The 27,583-nt window shown below is 43.4% G+C and overlaps 1 protein-coding gene across 1 annotated transcript; it reads right to left on the bottom strand.

The window, feature by feature from the left end:
- Nucleotides 1-268: 268 nt before the first annotated feature.
- Nucleotides 269-20,617, bottom strand: LOC138976573 (formin-like protein 3). Its single transcript, XM_070349455.1, has 17 exons — nucleotides 20,534-20,617; nucleotides 17,813-17,933; nucleotides 17,297-17,420; nucleotides 16,707-16,761; nucleotides 15,369-15,466; nucleotides 14,201-14,267; nucleotides 12,070-12,251; nucleotides 11,515-11,679; nucleotides 9,455-10,205; nucleotides 9,007-9,112; nucleotides 7,734-7,899; nucleotides 6,740-6,917; nucleotides 6,423-6,575; nucleotides 5,526-5,688; nucleotides 3,732-3,823; nucleotides 3,198-3,281; nucleotides 269-1,716 (listed from the first exon to the last, which is right to left on the bottom strand). The coding sequence occupies exons 1-17, from the start codon at nucleotides 20,615-20,617 to the stop codon at nucleotides 1,603-1,605; spliced, it is 2,703 nt and encodes a 900-aa protein (XP_070205556.1). The 3' UTR covers nucleotides 269-1,602.
- Nucleotides 20,618-27,583: the final 6,966 nt, after the last annotated feature.

The following is a 27,583-nucleotide window of genomic DNA, read 5'->3' as shown; positions in this document are numbered from 1 at the left end:
ACTTAATTAAGTTTCAACTGTACAAATGTATATTTTGACCAATTATGGATATTCTTCCCTGAGCTCAGGAAAGACAAATAATGGGAATATTGGCATTGTTTCAGAAAAAAATATTTGTGTCCTCTCTCTCTCTCTCTCAAACACACACTCAAACACACACACACACACACACACACACACACACACACACACACACACACACACACACACAGTTGTTTATCCTCATTCCATGCGTGTTCGACATTTGGACATAATTGTGTTTCTAACATTTCTTTCTTTCTTTATTTGGTGTTTTACGTCGTTTTCAACCACGAAGGTTATATCGCGACGGGGGAAGGGGGGGGATGGGATAGAGCCACTTGTCAATTGTTTCTTGTTCACAAAAGCACTAATCGAAAATTTGCTCCAGGCCGGGGCTTGCAACGTAGTACAATATATGACCTTACTGGGAGAATGCAAGTTTCCAGTACAAAGGACTTAACATTTCTTACATACTGCTTGACTAAAATCTTTACAAAAATTGACTATATTCTATACAAGAAACACTTAACAAGGGTAAAAGGAGAAACAGAATCCGTTAGTCGCCTCTTACGACATGCTGGGGAGCATCGGGTAAATTCTTTCTCGTCCCATCCAATATGGGACTCCCCCTAACCCGCGGGGGGATGCTAACATTTTTTCGGGCATTAAAATAATATCTTTGAAACATGATTTTCTGCTATAAGGTCTGTGTGTGTGTCTGTAACGGAGACCAACACTTGAGAGCGTTCAGTAACACAGCGAGTTGTACAGCCTAAGGGACATAATTATCATTGCCTCCCCTCGACCGCATTTCTACAGTCTATATAGTTTGAACAATTTGTATGCGGACCTGAACATAGACCCAACATCTTTCCTCCGCACAATAAATACTAAGGCAACTAACAAATGCCAAGCCTTGTCGTCGAGCAAGGAGTACGGAACCAGGGGGAAGGTAAAGCAATGAAACAAGGATTGGTACTTAATTTCCCTGTAGAGCAATGACTGACAGGTCACATGTGTTCAAACACAAGATGCACTAATAGTCACTGGAACACACACACACACACACACACTTACACACACACGCATGGTTGAAATCGTGTGACCAAGGAACGGTTAGTCACAGCAGCATTAACATAAATAAATTACATTTCGTCCCGATCACAACCTGATTTCAACAGAATCTCATGTCCTGTCAAGTCCATTAATTATTACAAAAAAATAAGATCAGGTCGCAGCTGTCAGACGTGAACAGGCAGTGGAAAATCTGTTAATGAGCAGCGCCAGACTGAAAACCTGACATTTTAAAGACATACGATATCGATTTTTCTTTTTTAAACACCAAGATGTCTCTTTTTGGCTGTGCATGTATCGGTATCGTACATAATTAAAGGTTCAAATTCAAACATGTATCTGGCGTTCTTTACATCCCATCATTCATCGGTTTATATCACGTCGCTGCTGATGTCAGAGGTGAGCGTGCAGTATCAAATCTACCGATGAGCATCGATAGACTGAAGAACCATGCAGACGTCAACGTTTTAAAGTCAAACATGTATCTGGTGTTTCCCATCATTCACATCATGTCGTTGTTGCTGTCAGACGTGCGCGTGCTGTGTGGAATCTGTCGATGAGCAGCGCCAGACTGGAGAACAGGACGTCAGAGGTCCGTGTTGCTGGCTCTCCCAGCCACGTCTGTACACATAGGATTAATATCAGAGAATAAAGAGCCGGGCGATGGTAAATCAAACACGCACTCATATGCTCGTACAACACGCAGAGTACACGCCACAACAGAACATTCAGTACAGCACAGAAACAGCCATGCATATCGATTAAAACTCTCTCCTTCTCTGAAGGATCATGACTCTTTTTTATATTTAGTCAAGTTTTGACTAAATATTTTAACATCGAGGGGGAATCGAAACGAGGGTCGTGGTGTATGTGCGTGTGTGTGTGTGCGTGTGTGTGTCTGTGTGTGTGTGTAGAGCGATTCAGACTAAACTACTGGACCGATCTTTATGAAATTTGACATGAGAGTTCCTGGGTATGAAATCCCCATACGTTTTTTTCATTTTTTTGATAAATGTCTTTGATGACGTCATATCCGGCTTTTCGTGAAAGTTGAGGCGGCACTGTCACGCCCTCATTTTTCAACCAAATTGGTTGAAATTTTGGTCAAGTAATCTTCGACGAAGCCCGGACTTCGGTATTGCATTTCAGCTTGGTGGCTTAAAAATTAATTAATGACTTTGGTCATTAAAAATCTGAAAATTGTAAAAAAAATTAAAAATTTATAAAACGATTCAAATTTACGTTTATCTTATTCGCCATCATTTGCTGATTCCAAAAACATATAAATATGTTATATTCGGATTAAAAACAAGCTCTGAAAATTAAATATATAGAAATTATTATCAAAATTAAATTGTCCAAATCAATTTAAAAACACTTTCATCTTATTCCTTGTCGGTTCCTGATTCCAAAAACATATAGATATGATATGTTTGGATTAAAAACACGCTCAGAAAGTTAAAACAAAGAGAGGTACAGAAAAGCGTGCTATCCTTCTTAGCGCAACTACTACCCCGCTCTTCTTGTCAATTTCACTGCCTTTGCCATGTGCGGTGGACTGACGATGCTACGAGTATACGGTCTTGCTGAAAAATGGCATTGCGTTCAGTTTCATTCTGTGAGTTCGACAGCTACTTGACTAAATATTGTATTTTCGCCTTACGCGACTTGTTTCCTTTTCTTTTAGCGAAGAGATGTTCCCTCTTTTGGGCAACGGCTGGATGTAAAATAAAAAATAAAAAAAATAGAAAGATGAATTATTCTATCAACTTCGTAAAATTAAGATTTGCCATTGCTATAACCTCTCCCACCTTCCCTCCCCACCTCTTTCTCTCTCTCTCTCTCTCTCTCTCTCTCTCTCTCTCTCTCTCTCTCTCTCTCTCTCTCTCTCTCTCTCTCTCTCTCTCTCTCTCTCTCTCTCTCTCTCTCTCTCTCTCTCTCTCTCTCTCTCTTCCGGAGCTGTCTCCCTAATACAGAATATCTGTAAACACAAATTGAATTGAAGTATATTCCCACGAAAGATTGGTATAAACCGCAATTCCAGAACTAAAAGGGCGCACATTCACTGACGAACAGGTGAAAGTCTCGGTGACAAAACTTACAAGCAGCTGGGTAAAGTGATGCTTCAGTTTTTCGCTCTTGTCATGGATAGTCTGCACACGTTTCTCGTACTCCGACACAAAGTTCTGAAAACATTTATCACAACATGTCGGTGGTCTGAACACTTCTATATAGTTCTGTGTGTGTTTGTGTTTGTTTATGTTTATTTGTGTGTGAGTGTGTGTCTGTGAACTGTTGTGTGTGTGTGTGTGTGTGTTTGTATGTGTGCCGTGTGTGTTTGTTTATGTTTATTTGTGTGTGTCTGTAAACGGCTGTGTGTGTTTATGTTTATTTGTGTGTGAATGTTTGTCAGTGTCTGTGAACGGTTTTGTGTGTGTATTTGTGTGTGTGTGTTAATGTTTGTGTGTGAGTGTTTGTCTGTGTCTCTGACCGGTTGTGTGTGTGTGCCGCTTGCTGCTTGTCAGTGTGTGGGTGCGTGCGTGCGCGTGCGTGCGAGCATGTGTCCATGTTTGCGTGTGTGCGTCTGTGCCTATTTGTGTCTGCCTGTGCTTGTAGGCAGGCCCCAAAGCAATTACCTGAACATCAGACATGAATTTCTTGTGCACTCCAGTCACTCCTTTCAGCGTCTTGTGGTATTTCTTTACTTTTTGCAGGTCATTCTTCAGCACTGAAACCAAACAGTTACAAATGACATGGACAATCATACACTTGACACAGTATTTCTTTACTTTTTGCAGGTCCTTCTTCAGCACTGAAACCAAACAGTTACAAATGACATGGACAATCATACACTTGACACAGTATTTCTTCACTTTTTGCAGGTCATTCTTCAGCACTGAAACCAAACACTAACAAATGACATGGACAATCATACACTTAACACAGTATTTCTTCACTTTGTGCAGGTCATTCTTCAGCACTGAAACCAAACAGTAACAAATGACATGGACAATCATACACTTGACACAGTATTTCTTCACTTTGTGCAGGTCATTCTTCAGCACTGAAACCAAACAGTAACAAAGTATATGGACAATCATACACTTGACACAGTATTTCTTCACTTTGTGCAGGTCATTCTTCAGCACTGAAACCAAACAGTAACGAAGTATATGGACAATCATACACTTGACACAGTATTTCTTCACTTTGTGCAGGTCATTCTTCAGCACTGAAACCAAACAGTAACAAAGTATATGGACAATCATACACTTGACACAGTATTTCTTCACTTTGTGCAGGTCATTCTTCAGCACTGAAACCAAACAGTAACGAAGTATATGGACAATCATACACTTGACACAGTATTTCTTCACTTTGTGCAGGTCATTCTTCAGCACTGAAACCAAACAGTAACGAAGTATATGGACAATCATACACTTGACACAGTATTTCTTCACTTTTTGCAGGTCATTCTTGTTAAAAGAGCAGGTTAAGCGCGCTCACAATCTCAAACACGTTTGTAAATTCTTCAGCACTGAAACCCAACAGTAACAAATTACATGGACAATCATACACTTGACACAGTATTTCGACATATAACATGGAAGGCACGCGTGTTATTTCTCAGGAAACACTATCAGAACGAACAACGTTTATGATTGAAAATAAAATGTAATGAGAGAAGTTGTTTGATGCACGTTTGGGTGGGTTACAAGGTGAGCTCCGCAGGCAGAGAGGGGTGTAGTGTTGCTTGCTTTTTTGCTTTTTTTTTTTTGGGGGGGGGGGTGCAGGCTGCAATCAAAAATATGTTTTGAAAGCCCCCTGCAAAGTGTTGATAGCAACTATCCCTTTACTACTACACCAAACATAAAAAGTTCGTCCGCGTGGTAATCACGAAGATCAGTTTTTGGTGGTAAAAAATCCAAACTCTTCTTCATATTATCAGAACAATTCTTGTCTGGAGATCCATGGTCAACACTTAATGACACTGACCATCAATCTCAGCGCCAATGGCCTTGACGGAGTAGCCGACTTAACACTTGTATCACACTGACCATCAATGTCAGCGCCAATGACCTTGACAGAATCGCCGACATAACACTTATATCACACTGACCATCAATGTCAGCGCCAATGACCTTGACAGAATAGCCAACATAACACTTATATCACACTGACCATCAATGTCAGCGCCAATGACCTTGATGGAATTGCAAACATAACACTTATATCACAATCACCATCAATCTCAGCACCAATGGCCTTGACAGAATAGCCGACAAAACACATATATCACTCTGACCATCAATCTCGGCGCCAATGGCCTTGACGGAATAGCCGACATAACACTTATATCACAATCACCACCAATCTCAGCGCCAATGGTATTGACAGAATAGCCGACAAAACACATATATCACACTGACCATCAATCTCGGCACCAATAGCCTTGACGGAGTAGCCGACCACTTTGGGTATGCTGTCCAGTGTCATTGTCCAGTCCAGCAGGTCGGGCCTGGTGACGGTCAGTTGCTCCACCAGGTAGGTCATCACGCTGTAGTGGGGGTCAGTGCCCTTCAGGTCAACCATCTGGTGCACACAGTCACAGATTCGTATTGGTATTGAAATTGGTATTTTATCGTCCGGTTACCTTCATGGTTACTAGGGAAAGCGCAATGCCATACAGTACGGCGCTACCAATTAGTTTTCTTTTTTCTGTATGCGAGTATTCATGTTTCCAAGCGCTGAGACCTTTGTTGTGAACTTGGGATCTTTATCGTACGCATGCGTGCACACGGGGGTGGTCGGACATCGAGGAGAGCCTGCACAAAGTTGACTCTTGGAAATAAATCCCTTGCCGAACGTGGGGGTCCAACCCACGCCGATAGCGACGACTGGTTTTCGAGCCAGCGTTGCTACTGACTGAGTTATCTCCCTGTCGAACTTGAAGAACTAAGGCACCGAGTCATTACAGAGAATATGCATTGAGACCTTACAAACAAACATTTCCAGTATTTCTGGAATGATTAAAGTGGGACCTTAATCAAGAGTCTCGCTCGTCTTGTACTTAACTTGACTGTTATCAATCCAAGATCAAGTTGTCCCGAAGAAGCCTCCATAGACGAAAATTCGACCTTTTTATTTGTGCTGTCTTTGTGTTCGTGAGAACTGATTTCTGTTGTTTTTCAAAATTCAAGATCACTTTCCCCAGAGGAAGTTCCTGAGTAAATTTTAAGAAAATGTCATCCAGCCAATGATCAGTGATCAGTACACAAAGATTAAAACTGTGATCAGTACACTAAGACTGCAAGAAGGCCGCTGACCTTGTCCACGGAGGAGATCTGGAATCCCGGGACGTCCTTGGACTGTCGCTTGGCGTTGAGGTGGTTCCCGATGGACAGCATGCAGCGGAGAACCACGGGCAGACTCGTGTTGCTTAGCAACGCTTTGCATGCACCCAGTAACTCGTCCACCTCCTGAACACATTAAGAAATTGAGCTAACCATTATGCATGAAAGAGGCGTAAGACTGGCTTGTAACTCTTACGTTTAAACAGAGCTAGACGGTCGTACACCGCAGTATAACATAGAGATCCAATGACCAGTCGTACGCCACAGTATCGCAAAGAGATCACACTCACTTCTTGCAGAGCGGCGTAGTTGTTGGGCAGGTCCCAAAGGGCGAGGGCCAGGTCGATGCGGACGCTGAGCTTGGGGATCTCACACAGGTCCAGCATGAAGCGGTCCACTGGCGCCAGGCTGTCACGGGAGCGGCGGTACATCTTGAACATCTCCGTGTCGTCGGCCGTCGGCTGGAACCTGAACAACAAACATCTGAGGTTAAAGCCTGTCTACGTCTTTAACTGGGCGAAGTCGACTACGCGAAGTATACTTCGCGAAGCTGCCGCACGAAGTTATCGGTAAAACGACTTTGCGAAGTCTTCTCGAAGTCGACTTCGGGCTCAATTACAGTGGCACATTAAATCTGTTCATGAATGCAAGACAAAACAACGACACACAGTAATTACACACGCGATTGATAGTGAAAACGTGCCGAGAAACACAAAAAACTACAGTAACGTCAGTAATAGCAATAGAGTCATTTTGGATGGCACTATTTCTCCGCACAGAGTCAGTGCATCTGCTGATTTCAAGCTACACGTAGGCCCACACTCTTACGCACAGCCAAGGACCCGGTTTTGTCGCCTGGCATAATTTATTGATATTGAGCCCTAACGACGATGAAGCGAATCCACTCAGCGGTTCACGCTTTCCTGTGCAATTCATAACAATATTTGCTGGTGAAAAGCGTACAAAGAAATACAGATTTTAACTGTGAAAACAATCTGCATCTACGCTCAGAGAGGAGAGTCAAAAAGATGCAGGAACCTTTTGAGTGTGGCCATTTTCTGTCACTCGAAAGACTCTGGCTCCGTGACAGGTATGATGATGAGACCTTTTGAGTGTGGCCAGTTTCTGCAGTTTGACGGACTCCCGGGCTCCGTGACGCTGCCGACGGCGTTCAGTAACTTGGCCACAGACATACATACAAAACAGACAGACAGACAGACAGACAGAGACACACAGACATGCAGGGAGCAGGCACTAGAAAACGAGACACTAAGATAATGACACCTTTTGAGCGTGGCCATTTTCTGTAGCTGGAAGGACTCAGGCTCCGTGACAGAGCCGAGGGCGTCCAGTAACTTGGCCAAACAGTCGTCCTTGAAGCCGCTGAACAGGATGCCGAAATTCTGGGCTCTCTTCGTGTCCAGCAGCGTCTGTTTCACTGCCTTGGTCTCTGTATAACAGACAATTATGAATAACTCACAATGCTGTTACCCAACAGGATGCCGAAATTCTGGGCTCTCTTCGTGTCCAGCAGCGTCTGTTTCACTGCCTAGCTCTCTTCAGCAAGAAGAACAGATAGAACAAGAAATTCCTCCGAGGTAGGAAAAACACCCCCGTCAAAGGGAAATAACCTTCTCAGTTGGTGGCAGTGACTGAGTGAGAATGGTTATTTCCCTTTGACCATGAAGATGTCCCTCTATAAGTCCTTGTATAATTTTAATCCACCAATAACTCCCTAACCGTGTGTTTGACTGGTCCCAATTTTTGTAAGGACCGTCTCAGGAATGTATAGAACCTGTTCACCAAGTTTGGTGACGATCGGTCCGTTCATTCTTGAGATCTATATGCGAACACAAACAAACAAACACATGGACCGAATCCTATACACACCCCTATACCGGGGGTGTAATAAGAAAACAGGATACCAGTGAATGAGATAGGCTACCAAAGGTCCAGGTCCTCTGCTTTTGTTCTTTGCTGTCTGTGGCAGAGCGACCAGATGCAAGTACAATGCCATCAAGCCACTTATACCAAGGTTCTAGGCCCTCTTTCTGTACAGTGCAGCGTGGTACGTTTCGCCGCATTGTTACCAGCATCAACAGCTATAAATGATGTTGAGTTTGGATGACTGAACAGAATGCCTAAAGTTCATGGCCCTTTTTGTGTCCAGCAAGTACTGTTTAACTGCTTTGTTTTTTGTGTGGCAAAAACAATAGATACATCAAGTGTCTCGAACACAACTGGATGCTAAAGTTCTGAACACTCTTTGTGTTCTACGGTGCCTGCTTTACTGAATGTAAGGCATGTAACACCACTATGTTAGTCAAATACATAAGAGGTAAAGGTATCAAATGTACAGCCCTGCTGTATCGTGAAGTGACAGTTACACGTGTGCACAATGAAAATTTCTCACACTTAAATATGTATATATTTTAATTAAGAAATAGTAGACTAATTAAAGGTAGCGCAAACAGAAGTAAAGCATACTCACTTATAACACTGGCTTTCTCTTTGTCATACACAGAAAACATGGACTCCAGAAGTAAAGCATACTCACTGATACTGGCCTTTTCTTTGTCGTAGACAGAAAACATGGACTCCAGAAAACGGAAGTCAAGGGTTGGCACGTGCGCTTTGCTGTCCCCCCACAGTGACGCAGACACCTGGTGACATCATCAAAATATTACTAAAATTTAATGATATACGATACCGATACGTGCACAGCCTAATGACCTTACGAGTATTATTTCCTAATGATCACACACACACACACACACACACACACACACACACACACACACACACACACACACACAAACGCACACACACACACACACATACACACAAACACACACACACACACACACACATACACTGTGTGATACAGATAAATTCAATTGTTTCATACTACACACACACACACACTCTCTCTCACACACACACACACACACACACACACACACATACACACACACACACACACACACACACACAGAATGCCATACCCGTTTCTTTTCCACAGCTGTCCAGTGCACCTGCTTCAGTTTGATTCCACCCTTCCCCACTTTGCCTTTTCCCGTGGGAGGTGGGGGTGGGACAAATAGTGGCGCCGTTGGGGCCGTTGGGGCAGTGGGAGGGGGAGTGGGAAGTTGAGAGGGAGGTGGGGGTGCGGGCCTTTTGACGTCATATTTCTTGTTGCCGTCGCTGACATCCAAAAGGTCTGACATGCTGTTGGCTTTAACCAAAGCTCCTCCAACATTTCCAACACCGGTTGTGACCGATTTCCCTTCACTCCTGAGATTGTTCTCCTCTGAAAGACGGCCTGTTTTGAGGAAGCTGTCATCTTTGAAGCTTCGGCTGACCCTTTTGGCAAGACTATTTTTGTCAAAGTTTCTCTCGGTTTCCGACTTCTCCCGGATCGTTTCAGCGTCCTTCCACACGTCGAAGACAGTCTTCCTCCCCTTCCCAGGGACTCTGCTGACCGGGCTCTCCTCGGACCTTTCAACGTCTTCCTCAAAGTTCTTCCTGGAGATGACCTTGGCGTCACCTTCACCAAGGCCAAGGTCAGAGTGCGCAAGGACGCGGTCATCAAGGGCCTTGGTTCTGGACTGTTTGAGGGAGGTGGAGCGGGGAAAGGGGGAGGGAGGAGGCTTGTCGAAGAAGCTGTGCGCGATGAACTTGGCTGTGAGGGCCGTGACGGGGTCATCAGACAAGCAGTCCGGGTGAGGTCTGGACACTATCTCCTTGGCCGACTGTCTGTATGGAACACGAGACTCATGTCAAGGTCAAGAGAGGTCGTAGTCGTTAGGAAGTAATGTGTGAATACGTGTGGTATGTGGTTGAGGTTTGTGTGTGTTTGTGTGTGTGTGGGGGGGGGGTTGTGGTGTAGTGTGTGCAGTGTGTGTGCGTGCGTGCTTGCTTGCTATCTGCCTGCCTGCCTGCCTGTTTATTTCTGTCTTACTTTCTTTCTTTCTTGCTTGGTGTTTTATTGTGTTTCTTTCACAACCTCTAAAGTTCCGAAGAGCGTTTCACCGCTGTCAAGGTTTAGACTGAAAAGGCTTTGGTGCAAAATCCTACCAGTCACTGTACCCTCGGCACGTTGACGCTGTTTAGGTGTCCAGCCATGCATATTAATCACGACCAAGTTAGATAGCTTGCTGCTGGCTCCTTGAAAGAGAGAGAGGTGTTTATATTCTATGCTTGTGCAATTTGAACTTCAAATAATCAAGCGATAGTTTGAGAGCTCGTATGTATTCTACTGTAATGCTTCTTGTGAGCAATTAGCCTGTCTTCTCTTTCATTAAAGGCGATCCTGAATTGAGCCAGAAATCGCCTTCGCAAAGACCTCCCGAAGTCTTTTTACCAAAAACTCAGTGCTAAAGCTCCGTGCGACCAGCTTCGCGAAGTATACATCGCGTAGTCGACTTCGCCCAATTAAGGGCAGGCTTAAACACCAGTTGATGATTGATCTTACATTAGCTTTTTCACTGATCTGTATATAAGGCATGCAATGCATCAGGGATGGCCCTTCAATTGTTTTGAGTAGTACACTAGACCATGATAGCAAAAATGTGTATTAGTAAGTTTAGATTATGGTAGGCCTATTGATTTAAATGTAATGTTTATTTGCGAATTAGGGTGAGACGTTTGAGTATTTTGTAAATGAAAATGTTTAAGTATATGTGTATGTGCGTATGTGTGTGTGTGTGTGTGTGTGTGTGTATGTGTGTGTGTGTGTGTGTGTGTGTGTGTGTGTGTGTGTTTGTGTGTGTGTGTGTGTGTGTGTGGAAACAGCATGGATACATGATTATGTTGATGTCGCAAACTTTGACACCGCAGACACAACGGCATTGTTTAATACATTCTTGTCCATGTATGCATTGTACAAATTCGCGCCAAAAGTACATGTTACATTTTCTGTGCCACAGATTAATGTACAGTTAAACATACAGATACCAAGTGTGTTATATAACGTTACTGTTTATCGATTTAAAGGGCATGCTTAAGCGTCTTCCCCAACAACGAAAACCAACACACACAAATAAAAGTAAACTAGACCAAGTACTTCTCTTTGTTCCTTCTTAATGGATACACAGGCCCCCTCTTGGTGGATTTGGGTTTGGGGTGGTTGAGCGTTGTGCCGGTGGCGGTGCCAATGTCGCTGCTGCTGCTGGGGGCCTTTTTGTTGTAGCTGAAGTGAACACTGACGCTCGCTGTGATCTCCTGGTTGCTGAATGATTAAAGCACCCACACAAGCATGTTAAAAGGACTTAATTTAAGGGATCTTTACCCAACAAGACGGCACAATTCCAGTATCAAATGTTCGCCCGTTGAGGCTTCTTCTGGACAACATTTTGGAAAACCAGAGTAAAAAGGACAGAGAAAGAGACAGACGTAAACAGATAAGCAGACAGACAGACACACAAAAACAGAGAGAGAGAGAGAGAGAGAGAGAGAGAGAGAGAGAGAGAGAGAGAGAGAGAGAGAGATGAGAAAAGAGAGAGAGACACACACAGAGAGAGACAGACAGACAGACAAACAGACAGACAGAGACAGACAGACAGAGAGACAGACAGCTTGGTTTAATCATTTACGGAAGAAAGAAAAGTTGCCCCCATACCCCTGGTCATCAGACTGCCCGGTGTCCAGTTCTTTGCGCGCAATGAAGGGCGAGTCGCCCATGGAGCTGACGTCGGACGCGGACTCGGAGTCCGGCGCTTGCTCGTAGTCCGGCGGGGGGACGGCAGGGGCAGAGGAGGGGAACACCGCTGCCCGCTTCATCGTCATCGCTTGGTCAAACGCCTGTCAGATCATATGGTGCTCGAGGTCACAAATGTCATATCTGGTTACTGCAAAATGTATACCACTCTAAGTCGTTTGCTTATTACACCCCCGGTATAGGGGTGTGTATAGGATTCGCTCGATGTGTTTGTTTGGGTGTGTGTTTGTGTTCGCATATAGATCTCAAGAATGAACGGACCGATCGTCACCAAACTTGGTGAACAGGTTCTATACATTCCTGAGACGGTCCTTACAAAAATTGGGACCAGTCAAACACACGGTTAGGGAGTTATTGGTGGATTAAGATTCTACAAGGACTTATAGAGGCACATATTAATGGTCAAAGGGAAATAACCTTCTCAGTTGGTGGCAGTGAGAATGGTTATTTCCCTTTGACCAACGGGGGTGTTTTTCCTACCTCGGAGGAATTTCTTGTTGTTGTTGTATTCCAAAATGAGGATGATTGTTCTTGTGTTGACTATGTAGGATAATAAAACACTGTTTAAAAGTCCTTCCCGTGAACACAGGTGTGCTCTTGCCGGGCTTTTACACGGGAGTAGGGTTGATTTTGTTTGAATTGATTTCTTATAAAAACCACTGTGGCTTTATAAGAAATACATTTTATTGATTGTATTATTATCACTCTACACAGACACTCTACACGTTGATTGTTGATACGTGTCTGAGTGGAGGGCTTTGTCCCGTGTGAAAGTCAGGCCAGATCTGAGATGAGAAACCGAATCGTTCATACGGGAATGACTGTGCCTTTAAGCAGATCTGAGATGGTAAACCGAATCGTTCATACGGGAATGACTGTGCCTTTAAGCAGATCTGAGATGGTAAACCGAATCGTTCATACGGGAATGACTGTGCCTTTAAGCAGATCTGAGATGGTAAACCGAATCGTTCATACGGGAATGACTGTGCCTTTAAGCAGATCTGAGATGGTAAACCGAATCGTTCATACGGGAATGACTGTGCCTTTAAGCAGATCTGAGATGGTAAACCGAATCGTTCATACGGGAATGACTGTGCCTTTAAGCAGATCTGAGATGGTAAACCGAATCGTTCATACGGGAATGACTGTGCCTTTAAGCAGATCTGAGATTGTAAACCGAATCGTTCATACGGGAATGACTGTGCCTTTAAGCAGATCTGAGATGGTAAACCGAATCGTTCATACGGGAATGACTGTGCCTTTAAGCACATCTGAGATGGTAAACCGAATCGTTCATACGGGAATGACTGTGCCTTTAAGCACATCTGAGATGGTAAACCGAATCGTTCATACGGGAATGACTGTGCCTTTAAGCACATCTGAGATGGTAAACCGAATCGTTCATACGGGAATGACTGTGCCTTTAAGCACATCTGAGATGGTAAACCGAATCGTTCATACGGGAATGACTGTGCCTTTAAGCAGATCTGAGATGGTAAACCGAATCGTTCATACAAGAATGACTGTGCCTTTAAGCAGATCTGAGATGGTAAACCGAATCCTTCATACGGGAATGACTGTGCCTTTAAGCAGATCTGAGATGGTAACCCGAATCGTTCATACGGGAATGACTGTGCCTTTAATCAGATCTGAGATGGTAACCCGAATCCGGCGTTCATACGGGAATGACTGTGCCTTTAAGCAGATCTGAGATGGTAACCCGAATCGTTCATACGGGAATGACTGTGCCTTTAAGCAGATCTGAGATGGTAAACCGAATCGTTCATACGGGAATGACTGTGCCTTTAAGCAAATTAAGAAAACAGTTTAATACTCTGACAAGAATGAGGAAGATTTCAAGCACTTAACGCTCGGTCTAACTTAAGAACAAGTAGGCACTCTGAAATAGAACGCAATCTGGAATTTTTCGTTTGAAAATGTTCCTGGCCCTTGTTCAAGGACTGTTCTGTTTACTTTTGCACAACATGGCTTTGCAAATAAAATGTAAGAAATGACGTAGCCTAGGCCTTACCTTGATCCAGTCATCGCGGACTGTTTCCACACTAAGGCCGCTTTTACTGTCGTTAGGAATTCTGAAACTGAAGCAGCAATTAAGCTTTAATCATCCAACCAGACGCATTGCAAACCAGCCGAGTGCATGTCTTGCAGTTGAAAATAAAGAGAGGTGTGCACTTGTCGCAATTCTTGCATTTCTTGCGCTATGAAAGACCGATTTTGCGACAAACTGCGACCGCGGAGTTTGCGGCAAGCTCCTTTCTGACTATTGGCAAGGGACTGCCCATGCGCCAAGCTAGCAAGGATGTGTGAGAGGCAACTACTTTGTGTCCAGTCTTGCGTGGACATAACACCGTTACGTTACACAGTGTACCGGCAATTTCAGTACGTGCACTTCACACGTCACACTTCAAAACATGTCAAGCAAACAAACTATCCAACAAAGAAGAAAATACATACAATCAAGAGATGGAAAGTTAAATTTGCTTACTCAAAGGTACCGGAGCCATATTGGACTAAAAGCCTGTAACTTTAGGGCTGGCTCTAGGGGGGGGGGGGGGGGGGTCTGGGTTTCGGAAGGCCCTTACCCGACAAATGGTGTTTTTTCTCAAGTAGAAACACAAAATCCACCTTTCAAATGCTACATTTCAACAGCATCTGGGGAGAAACTCCCCCCCCCCCCCTTCCTTCCAACCCCCCGCTTGGCCAGCCCCTGTACCTCTGCCTCATTTTGGAAGCCCTTCCCTCTCAAACAGTAGGTCCAGCCCTGAAAGTAGTTCACATTTCACTGAAACTGTACGGGCGGGGATGTAGCTCAGTCGGTAGCGCGCTGGATTTGTATCCAGTTGGCCGCTGTCAGCGTGAGTTCGTCCCCACGTTCGGCGAGAGATTTATTTCTCAGAGTCAACTTTGTGTGCAGACTCTCCTCGGTGTCCGAACACCCCCGTGTGTACACGCAAGTACAAGACCAAGTGCGCACGAAAAAGATTCTGTAATCCATGTCAGAGTTCGGTGGGTTATAGAAACACGAAAATACCCAGCATGCTTCCTCCGAAAGCGGCGTATGGCTGCCTAAATGGCGGGGTAAAAACGGTCATACACGTAAAAGCCGTGGGAGTTTCAGCCCATGAACAAACAAACAAACCGAAACTGTACGGTAAACAATCAAACATGTTCTCTCTCACCAGTATGTCCGCTGATTGACTTTGAGGTCGATGGTGTTCTGCCCAATTCTCTGAATACGACACCGGTCCTGTCTGAGTTGGACCACGTTCAGTGCAAGCTGAAAAAACGATTAGTGTTACACAACAACCCGATTCATGTATTTCGGTGATCAGCTTGACACAAAACACGTAGAATAACTTTTCCTGTGGTCAGAGTTACACAACAACCTGATCCATGTATTTCTGTGCTCAGCTTTACACAACTCAAATTTCGATCATGTAGAATCACGTAAGTTCCCTGTGTAAAGTGTCAGAGAACAACCCGATTCATGTATTTCTCTGACCAGTTTTATAAAACTCAAATTACGAACACGTAGAATCACGTTTCCTGTGTTCAGTGTCACACAACAACCCGATTCATGTATTTCTCTGACCAGTTTAACACAACTCAAATTACGAACACGAAGAATTACGTTCCCTATGTTCAGTGTCACACAACAACCCGATTCATGTCAGCTCTACACAGAACACGTAGAAAATCCCTTTCCCTGTGATTAGTGTACCACGACAACCCAAATCGTGTATTTCTGTGATCAGTTTTACACAACTCAAATTACGAACACGTAGAATCACGTTTCCTGTGGTCAGTGTCACAGAACAAATCTTCTGCTGCGATGAGTGTTACACAACAACTCGAATAGTGTTGTGTGTTGGGTATGCTTTTTCTCTGTGTAATCAGTGTTGTAGAACAATTCGAATCACGTTTTCTTTTCAATGATCGGTGTTATAGAACATAATTATAGTTTGATTCATATGGGTTTTAGCTTATGCAATCAGTTTTAAAGAACATCTCAAATGTGTTGTTCCCGGTGAATCATCAGTGTTACACAACAAATTTGAATCATGATTTTTCGATCACTGTTAACGGATTTTTAAAAATATTATTTAGCTTTTATGTCATAAAAAATACAGAACAACGCGGCAAGTAGATTTAATTTCAGGAAGAAACCAGGGGTTCTCATGTTGCTGAAATTGAAGTGCGTGAGCAAGGAAAAACACGGAAGCGATCAGCATTTTTCCTTAATAAATTCTTCATGGTTGAGCACACTTTCTGCAAATAACTGTAAACACTCATGAGCACAAAAGCTTGCGCGAGGTCACACACACCTCCGCACACACATACGCACGCAATCACGCACGCACGCATGCACGCACGCACGCAGGTACACACACACACACACACACACACACACACACACACACACACACACACACACAAGATGGAAAGGCTAGCAAAGAATGTTCATCAACTGAGCTAACGTGGATGCGTTTCGTCAATGTCACGACACAGAATCTCACCTCCTCTCCAGGTTTGAAGTAAGAAAACTCCCCCACGCTGATCCGCACCCGTCGTCTGCAACCACAAATCCATCATCCAGTAAGCTATAGAACCTACACTCTAAACTGAAGTGTCCCATTCTTGAACACCTCTTCTGTAACCAGTTTTTAAGCACTGTGTGGCATGTTACATAGCAGCTCAATCTACGTACCAACAAAAAGTAGCACACTAATTAAAAAAGGGTGTTCAAAAGTTGAACACTTCAATTCAAAGTGTACGTTTCTGTCATAAAGATTGAACAACACAAAAAAAGAAGCGATCAAACACAAAATCCAAACAGCATGGAACACGAGTCATGCAGAACTAGGGTCCTGGCACAAGATATAGGCCTACAGTAACAATCCACATTCAGAATTGGTTTGGTCAAAACACTACTGGGAAACTCACACACACACACACGCACACGCACACACACACACACACACACACACACACACACACACACACACACACACACACACACACACAGAGGCAGAAATACATATTGCGAGTAGAGACGAAAAGACAGACAGACGAACACAGATACAAAAATCAAGGCAGACAGACTCACCTGTTCCATGTAGTAATAGTGGTATTTCCTTTCTTTTCCAGAACTCCATCTTTCAGCACATTCTGTGCAATGATAGGGGCCGGGGGGAACACATTGACGCCTGCCGGTAAGAATCCGTCCGATTCTGAAACGAGTTCTTCATGTTTGTAAACCACATGAAGTCAACAACTACCAACATGCATGCAGCGGCAGAAGCAGCGAAATCATAATCATAGTTCTTATCATCATCATTATCGTCTTGGTCGTTTACGACGTCGTATTCTTCCTCCTCGACTTCTCCTAATCATCACTATCATCCTCATCACTATCATCCTCATCACCACCACCACAAACACAACCACCACTACTACTGCAGCAGTGGCAACAACAACATCCAAAATCTGCAATGTACTTATCTTTCCACTTGCGCTTATTCTCATAATGTGGAACAGATCAGCATGATTACCCTGTCTTGAGATATTTACCCAGTCTCGAGATGATTACCCTGTCTTGAGATAGACATGGAGATGGTCGTACCTGAGTTCTGTGCCTCCAAAATGGCGTCCAGCAGACGACAGATGGCGTACTTCTCCTCCGTCGTATCGGCGTCAAAGTCAAGGTCACCATCCACAAACCTCAGGGAAATGTGCAGGTCCTCCTGTCATTTGCATCAACAGTGAGACTACACAGCTTGGCCTCGGAAATCTACAGCTAGACTGTGCAAAAGGTAGGTTTTCATGCTAGCTGATGTGGAATTTGTTAAAATCATTAAAAACCGACTGATTTTACAGGTGCTTATAGTGCGCTTTCTTGATAAAACAGAAGCCAAAACATCCAAATAATGACACATCTGATTTCTTGAAATTACATGTAGCAGAACCGGATTTTTTTTTCAACGACGACGATTGTCATTTTAATTTCACATGCTACGTTGAAAGTCCCATAGAATAGGACTGTGGCACAAAATAGTACAGAACTGAAACACAGTGTCAGACATTATGAAAATCATAACACCAAGCTGCCTTACAGTCAGTTTGTGCTATATCAGCACGAGAACGAGTTGCTTAGGACTAGAGTCCTAAAATAATAAGCTGAATAATCCTGCTCGCCATCTTGCGATCACAGACATGACACCTGGCTGAGCTAAATTCATATTCTATTCATTTTCTTGTCATTATTTCTTTGCATGTCCACATAAAGACCGCCAGGTCGACTTACACGTGACTGTTGCTTAGGACTAGAGTCCTAAAACGTTAAGCTGAGCAATCCTGCTCGCCATCTTGGGATCACAGACATGACACCTGGCTGAGCTAAGTTCATATTCTGTTCATTTTCTCATTATCATTTCTTTGTATGTCCACTTGAGAGATCGCCAAGTCGACGTTCAAGTGAATGTTATGTTGTGTCTTTCATGCGACGTTCCAGTCACAAGCCTGTCTTGTTTGTTGATTGTTTATGAATAATCTTGAAAACATTACCATTGATTCTTTATCTCTGATTTTACGATGTATTAATCGCGTCTAGAAACTGTTATATGAAAAAGCAACATAAAACAATAAGCTAAATAATAGTTAGCTTATGAAAACAACATGATGGATCCTGTACCTCTGATTTAAACTAGAGAAGAGAGTGATAGAGCTGAGTCTTCTTGATGTAAGCTAAATAATCCTAAGCCAATGAAAATAAAACTATTGATTCTTTACTTCTGATTCAAAGTAGAGGAAAGAGTGAAAGGGTTGAGTCTTCTTGAAGAAAGCTAAATAATCCTAAGCTAACGAAAACAACATGATTGTTGTTTTCATGTCAATGTCACGAACATGTAAACAGAAATCAAACATTGTTTCAACCAAAAACAACATAATTGATTCTTTACCTCTGATTCAAAGTAGAGGAGAGAGTGAAACGGTTGAGTTTTTTTAATGTGCCCTCGTTGAATCATCAGAATCATCTGGCTCGGGAAATCCAGCTGCGGAAGAGAAGCGAATCTTTATTGTCATAAACCGCCAATAGCCGCGGGCGCTAACATATGGATGTACCATTTTGCGCACTGCATGTTGCATTTTGAGGGGGTGAGCAATTGGATTTAATCTGTCGAGTAAGCCATCAAAGAGATTTTGATTTGATATATTTTGATGGCGGAGACATTTAGGGCGGTGTCTATGTACTTATGTAGGCTATGTAAATATTACGGTAATAAGTAATATCCCATTGCAGACTATTAATAAAACACGCGCATAGTAATGTGCGACAAAGGGAACAACATACACTGACGCGCGGGCATACACACAACTGCTCACACAGACACAGACACACACGCACACAAGCGCGCACGCACGCACGCACGCACACACTCACAAACGCACGCACACACACACACACACACACTCAAACACACTCACACATACATACACACTCACACACACACGCACACACACACATTCGCTGCAGTGCAGTTGGGATTTCTGGGGGATCTACAATTGACGTTTTCGTCGAGTAGGCCATTTGAGAGTTTTTGATTTGATACTGTTTGGTGGCGTAGACATTTTAGGTGGTGTGCATGTGCTTAAGAATGTAAATATTACGGTAATACGGGATATCCTAGTGCAGACTATTCAGATAACAAGAGCATACTAATGCGCCATTAAGGACAGAACTCACACGCGCCAGAACACTGACACACACACACACACACACACACATACACACACACACACACACACACACACACACACACACTCAAACACACTCACACATACATACACACACACACACACACTCACTCAAACACACTCTCACACTCGCACACACACACACACTCACTCAAACACACTCTCACACTCGCACACACACACACACACACACACACACACACACCACACACACACACATACACACACACACCACACACACACACACGCACACACACGCCACACACACACACACACAAATACACACACACACTCTCAAACACACACACACACACTCACACACACACACACACACACACAAATACACAAGGCTCACACACACGCCGACTCTCTCTCTCTCTCTCTCTCTCTCTCTCTCTCTCTCTCTCTCTCTCTCTCTCTCTCTCTCTCTCTCTCTCTCTCTCTCTCTCGCTCTCTCTCACGCACACTCACTCACACTAAGAAAAAGAGAGACAGAGGTAGAGAAAGTAACTGAGACAGAGACTGACACTAATACTGCCACTGACAATGACAATGACTGAGATGTTCATTGTTTCTACAATCAACATACCTGTAGAATTCCTCTTTTTCCTTTTTTGAGGAATACTCCAAAGTTGTGGCTCTTGTTCAGGGATGGTGGAGTTTTGGTACTCATTTTGATTTCCGCAGTGTATCCAAGTCAACGCAAATTAACAGGTGCTCTTCAATATTTCCCTGATCAGATCAATTGAAAAAGAACATTTTCTAGGTCGTTCAGATAGTAAAGTTCCTCCTCAATATTATTATGGTAAGAGAAAAGAAGGAATTATACACTGTAGATTAAGATTAGAAATGAGCGATTTAAATGATGATATGATGAAACGCCACTTAAATGATAACCCGACTTGTGAGTGCGGATATCGTAATGAAGATGTTGAACATTATTTATTATTTTGTAGCAATTACGATGATGTCCGAAGGCTAACAATACACACATTACCGAATGATCATCAAAATGTACAATGTTTATTATTTGGTCTGCCAAACCTACGTCTTACCGAAAACATTGAAATATTCGAAAAGGTACATAGTTTTATAAGGTTAAGTGATAGATTTTGATTACCCAGTGGTCACCATGTTAATGATCCAGTATCTGATTATTGGTAGGTCATGTTGTTTAACGATTTTTCTGAAAGTCAAGCTTGAGGGAATCTTGCTTAAGGTTTTTCTGTGTATTCACATGACTAACCTCAGCTTAATTAGTTTGGACAACACTTTGGACGAAATTATTGCTGCTGCAGAAACATTTAATTGGCAAGTCTGTGACAGTCATCGTCTCTCTGACCGACCCCCCCCCCCTCCCTCCCCTGTATACCCACCTTACCGACTCATATCTCCCCGATAATTCTTTTGTTATATTTTTTCTTCTTTTTTTGTAAAAAATGTATCTTGTCTGTTTTACATTTCTAATAAGGGTATGAGCAATTCTCTGACCTTGACATCACGTGAAATAATATTTCCTATCTAGATGTACATATTTATAACCACACTTAATATAAGCTTAGCTTTTGTGTGGTCACAAATGTCTGTATCGCATATATACATGCCACCCTGTATTTCTTTAATAAAATCTTGTTTAATTGAAAAAGAAATCAGTTTATTCACATTAGAGTACACAATCGTGTAGTTTTTTTAGTTTTTTGTTAAGCTCCAGTAATCTTATTGTATGACTTGGGATCACTAGATACAATCGATCAGTATGTCAAAGTGCACAGTATTTGCATTTTATCTAAAGCAAGAAGTAAAAGTTCAGTACATAATGTAATGTGATTAGTTATCATTCAACTGACTACGGAGAGGAAAAATGTGTCATTGGGTTTGTTATTGATGGCAAGTATAACATTTGTAATTTACTGAGTGAAAACAAGCGTCCGCATGTTTATAAGAGGCTTACTTCATGTATTAATATTATTGATTAAGATTTCTTTCACTCCGCAAGCTGCGCAAGTCACAGCAATCATCAGAAACGAAAATATGAGGTATGTTCAAGAGCTGGTCAAGAGCAAAGGTATTGCTTTTTATGAGTTGGTGCTTCATCTACTTCACGTGTATTGAGAAGCAGACTTCCTCGTTCTATCATAGAATACGATGACACTCACCAAACAAGGAAATATTTAGATCAGCCATTTGATTTCACTCTGTGCTTGTAGAATTAATGTGAAGCTGAATAAAAACAACTTTGTAATCAAACCTCGTTTAACTTGGAAAATACAACGACAGGCATACTGACTATTTTAAAAGTTTTAAAAAATTCTCCAGTTTTATGAGAGACGTGTCTCTCAAAATTAAAAAATGTTGCAACTGCTGCTGGTCTACGCTGCCTATTCAACACTTATATCAAACTAAACAGTAGAAATCAAAACGTTACACCGTGACAAAAAGTTAACAAGCACAATAATTCAGATGCCTTTCGTTGCTTTTCTTGCTACTCCAACAAGATTGAAAAGCATTACAAAAAATATGTGGCATTTTGAATCCTTCACCTTTAGGAGTCTCTTCCTTGACCACAAATCGCCGGAACATCACGGTAGCCACCTCTGTTATCGTTGTTCTTGAGAACGTACGCACAACTTTGGGCGTTGAAACCTAAACAGGAGTGTCAGGCAGTAACAACTCCGTCACAACGTGTCAACCGACAGAAACACGGCGTCATTATAGGCTATATACGCGCTCCTTAATTGACCAACCTTTCAAAGTAGAACATTGATAAGAAGAATCTATCCAGTCTTCTTCGCCGAAGGTCAGGAACGACCAGTAAAGTCCAGTTCAGTTGAGAGCTTCATTTGCTATTTGAAAATTACTAAGAAGAATGTATCCAGTCTTCAAAACAGCAGGTCAAGAACGAGCAGTAAAGTCCAGTTTAGTAGAGAGCTTCAATTGATAGAAGACACGACACACGCATGACCGTCCGACACAGAGGAAGCAGACGAAGGAGATGTTTGACCGTTCAGTATTTCCCTCACGGCAGCAGATTGTTGGATGTACAGTGAAACCTGCCCTGGCGACCGCTTTTCGATAACGACCACCTGCCCTGGCGACCGCTTCTCGATAACGACCACCTGCCCTGGCGACCGCTTCTCGATAACGACCACCTGCCCTGGCGACCGCTTCTCGATAACGACCACCCGCCCTGGCGACCGCTTCTCGATAACGACCACCTGCCCTGGCGACCGCTTCTCGATAACGACCACCTGCCCACAACGACCACCCCGAACGATCCCGGCGAGCTTTTCTTCAATTTGATTCACTTTTTCATAGCGACCACCTCTCTGTAACGACCAGGTTGGGTGGACGTTATGGACAGGTTCGACTGTATCTACGGGTGCCGATGTGTCCGTACAAGTTGAGAAATTGTCAAACTGTGGTGGGATGTACGCGTACCAGTGACGTGACCGTGTTTGCCCGTTAGCTTTAATTGCTCTTGATTATTTAAAGGGGACGTCCGCAGCTTCTGGAATTGTATAAACGTCTGCGCATTACGCACGCACGCACACTCACACAGACACGCACACAGACATATGCACGCTTGCACGCACCCGCACGCGCGTTTACACACACACACACACACACACACACACAAACACACACACACACACACACACACACACACACACACACACACACACACACACACAGAAAGGCTAGGGGTGGGAGAAAGGCAGAGAATCAGAGATGCAGACTCTTAACTGTCCAACCGACAGGCCAGCCGAGCAACCAACCAACAGCCTAACCAACAAACTGACCTTTCAATCTCGATCCAGTCATCCACTAATCCTCTCTAATGATTTTGATCAAAGTTAATGTTTATTGTCTAAAATGCCCCATTCCTACACCATCTTCAATCGCCTCCATTGCACCCCCTCTCCCGGACAAACACATACACACCTTTTGTCGAAGAACTATTTAATCCTTAGATAGACCACCAATGGCACAACCAAACCATACATTCACACGTGTGTGTTTCATGTAAATGATGTCGTGTCAAACTACAGTCTGGCAGGGATCTTATTTCCCAAAGCTCATGTTGGAAAAGTCACCGAGACAAACGCTTTCTCTCACATTTCAATATTTAAAATTTAGATTAAGATCTAACGTAAATCTGGTACCACACAGATGTAGTATTCTATAGGGACGAGCATCACCTTTAATGGAACCCCTCCATCCATCAAATGTTAACGGCTGAGTGACTGCTATGCCTGACTCATCTCTTGGGGCGGGGATATAGCTCAGTTGGTAGCGCGCTGGATTTGTATTCAGTTGGCCGCTGTCAGCGTGAGTTCGATCCCAGGTTCGGCGGAAATTTATTTCACAGAGTCAACTTTGTGTGCAGACTCTCTTCGGTGTCCGAACCTCCCCCCGTGTACACTACATTGGGTGTGCACGTTAAAGATCCCACGATTGACAAAAGGGTCTTTCCTGGCAAAATTGCTTAGGCACAGTTAATAATTGTCTACCTATACCCGTGTGACTTGGAATAATAGGCCGTGAAAGGTAAATATGCGCCGAAATGGCTGCAATCTACTGGCCGTATAAAATTCCATCTCACACGGCATCACTGCAGAGCGCCTAGAACTGTACCCACGGAATATGCGCGATATAAGACTCATTGATTGATTGATTGATTGATTGATCTCTGCGCTGCCTTCACGATCACTATACTGACCTCACAAGTTTCGCCTCGATAGATTTACAGTACATGGGAATTATTTCAATTTGTTTTAATGATGGGATGTACTCTAAAGTAATTGGTGATCTCTGACTTTTTGGCCGCAGGAAACTGGCCCTGCATGAAAGTTTAGCAGACAAGCAATGTACTGGTGTGACATGGATAAACAGTTTTTCTACATGGTTAAACACGATCGTTTTGTATAAGCTTAGCTTAAGAAAGTAAAATGAACGTAAAATTCTCAATATACATTTTGTAGACTACTCTACTCTTATCTCTGAAGAAGAACATGATTAAACACAAATAAGTTGACCAATGGTTCCTTCAACGTCGAAATTCATCGACGAACTGAGAAAATCAGTATTGTGTTGCATTCAGTAATGCTACACAGGAACAACAACAAAAAGAGTGACGCAACGTTTGTTCGACGAGTCTGCTTTAGCAAACCGCAATATTCGTAGCCTAGTTGTTCAATGATTTTATTTCAGGCGTAGGCGTCAAAAACAGTCCACTGGTCATGGAAGCTCACTCGGCATTATTAGTGAGACTTACCCCCGCACCCACACACTCACCCCCCCCCCCTATTGCATAGTGTGTGTGTGTGTGTGTTCGCGTGCGTGCGTGCGTGCGTGCGTGCGCGTGTGTGCGTGCGTGCGCATGTGTGTGTGTTTCAGTCAGTTAGGGTCACACTGTTCTCATATCCATAAAATGTAACGCTACTTTCTATAACTTTCTTTCAAGCAGAATGTACCGATCACGAGACATTCGTCACAACAGCCTGAGGCTGAAATTACGACGCAAAGCAAAATATGATTACTTCGTACCTAGTGTTCCTGATGCTTACACAGACGAAAGTAAAATGTGTATGTGAAATGTTGGATGGTGTGACGCTACATGAGTGATGAGGCAGTGAGATGTGACCCTCTAATTAAGAGCAATCATATGCCATCGCTTGTGTTCGTACAGGTGGTGTTTAGTCTTTATTCGGGGGTGCTGTCACAGCGACACACCTGTTACTGATCAGTTACCGTGGGGCAGTTACCGTGGGGCAATGAATGAGTGGAATACTCTCTCTCTCTCTCTCTGAGAGCAAGCGAAAGCAGCTCGCCACATGCTACGAGAAGAACAGGAGTACCTACTGTACCTTGACAAGCTTCGACATGGGTCACCCGTCGACAGGAGAAAATTCGCCGATCAACTCCGAACTGCGCAACACGAAGTGTCCAGGGCCGGACCCAGGGGAGGGTTCCAGGGGTTCCGGAACCCCACCCCTGGAAAAAGCATGTACCTTGCTTTGAGTGTGTGGTGTTTTTTTTACTAGTTTTAGCACCAAAACAATGCTGCTCTTAACCCTCAAAACAAGGCCCAGAATGCACCAGATTGCACAGATTTTAACCGTTTTTCAACAATTTTTCGGGGGAGCATGCCCCCGGACCCCCCTAGTTCGCGCGCCTTCTTTGCAGGCGCGCGCTTGTGGCTTCGCCACTTCGCTGATTTGACCCCCAAAAAAAGGAGGAACCCCCCCTCCTTACAACTCATTTGGTTCGGCCCTGGTGTCTGCACTCCGGGATGTGACAAAATACTACCTCGGTTAACAGCAAAGCTAGTCGGTTCGGATATCGGAACTTTTGTTCTCATCTTGACATTTTGGAGAACCGTGTAATTTGCATTACACAGATCTAACGGACAATACGAACACTGACGTGGAAACTACCATGTCCGGACAGGGATGTAGGGGAAGGGAGGGCAAGTCGACCCCTCTAACAAATGCAGCTTATACCTCTCGTCTTTTTAAAAAAAAGATTGTTTTTGTTGTAAAACCTGGTGTGTTCTCTTTCGTGTAAGCGTTGTGTGGAATATGAACGATCCAACTGGCACGGTTTTTCAATAAAATATAAAAGAAAAAAATCCTGAAGCATGGACGACTTGCCCTCCATGGAGGGCAACTCGTCCATGGGGGGCGGGTAATTCGTCCAGGTGGAAAAGGTTGTTCATATTACCCAATAGCATCACCTCGACATATGAAATTGACTGAAGTAACTTTTGTGTGTCAGTTTTGTTAATCGGAAGTGAGAATGACGTCATAATGAGTCGGCCTACGTCAGAAGTCGATCGACGTCTTGGCTATGCAGGGAGGGTGAGTATTTGAAGGGATAGATGTTCAAACATCTATACTTATTAGTTGCTCTGGTTCAAAGCGAAGCAAATGGGAAAATATATTTACAAATTGGACTTGTAATTGATTTGTGTCGCCCATTTCAGGTTGCGTGAACGTGAAATAGTTTAATAGGCCTACTAGTATACGCGCACTTCCAATGACGGGAAAGCGCACCCCCCCCCCCCCTCTCTCTCTCTCTCTGTCTCTCTGTCTCTCTCTCTCTCTCTCTCTCTCTCTCTCTCTCTCTCTCTCTCTCTCTCTCTCTCTCTCTCTTAATTAATTAATCAACACACAACTTCGAATATTATTTTTTTAAGGCTACGTTCACTTTTATTTCAAATACATACAAAGAACTTTTACGGGTTCTTCATCTGACACTATTTCTTGGAGATTAAAGAGTCTACACAGACGAGAGAGTGATATGGACCCATAGTCGGGTATTGTGACCCGGGTCGAGTTACACGACAAAGGGGGGGACGAATTACCCGATCATGGTACTCGCTGAACATTGCTATTTACCATTGTTCCTGGGATAGCCTGAGATCTATAACTTTCGACTAGTTGTTATGAAAGCCAAAGCTTTTTTGCAGATCTGGTGCATTTTACGAATCAGCGGCTCCCATGCACTGACTGTTGTATTTTTCGTGCAACAATTTTAGAGTGGAAACCATCAAAATTGACAAAGACTTACCGCTTTGCTGGGCCCGTTTATTTCGACGGGTTTTTTTCTTCAACTGATTCAGGTTGGGTAACTCTGG

Source organism: Littorina saxatilis, linkage group LG1, assembly GCF_037325665.1.
Source record: "Littorina saxatilis isolate snail1 linkage group LG1, US_GU_Lsax_2.0, whole genome shotgun sequence".
Lineage (NCBI taxonomy): Eukaryota > Metazoa > Mollusca > Gastropoda > Littorinimorpha > Littorinidae > Littorina > Littorina saxatilis.
The sequence above is the reverse complement of the archived record's forward strand: the minus strand, read 5'-3'. Positions and strand labels throughout refer to the sequence as shown.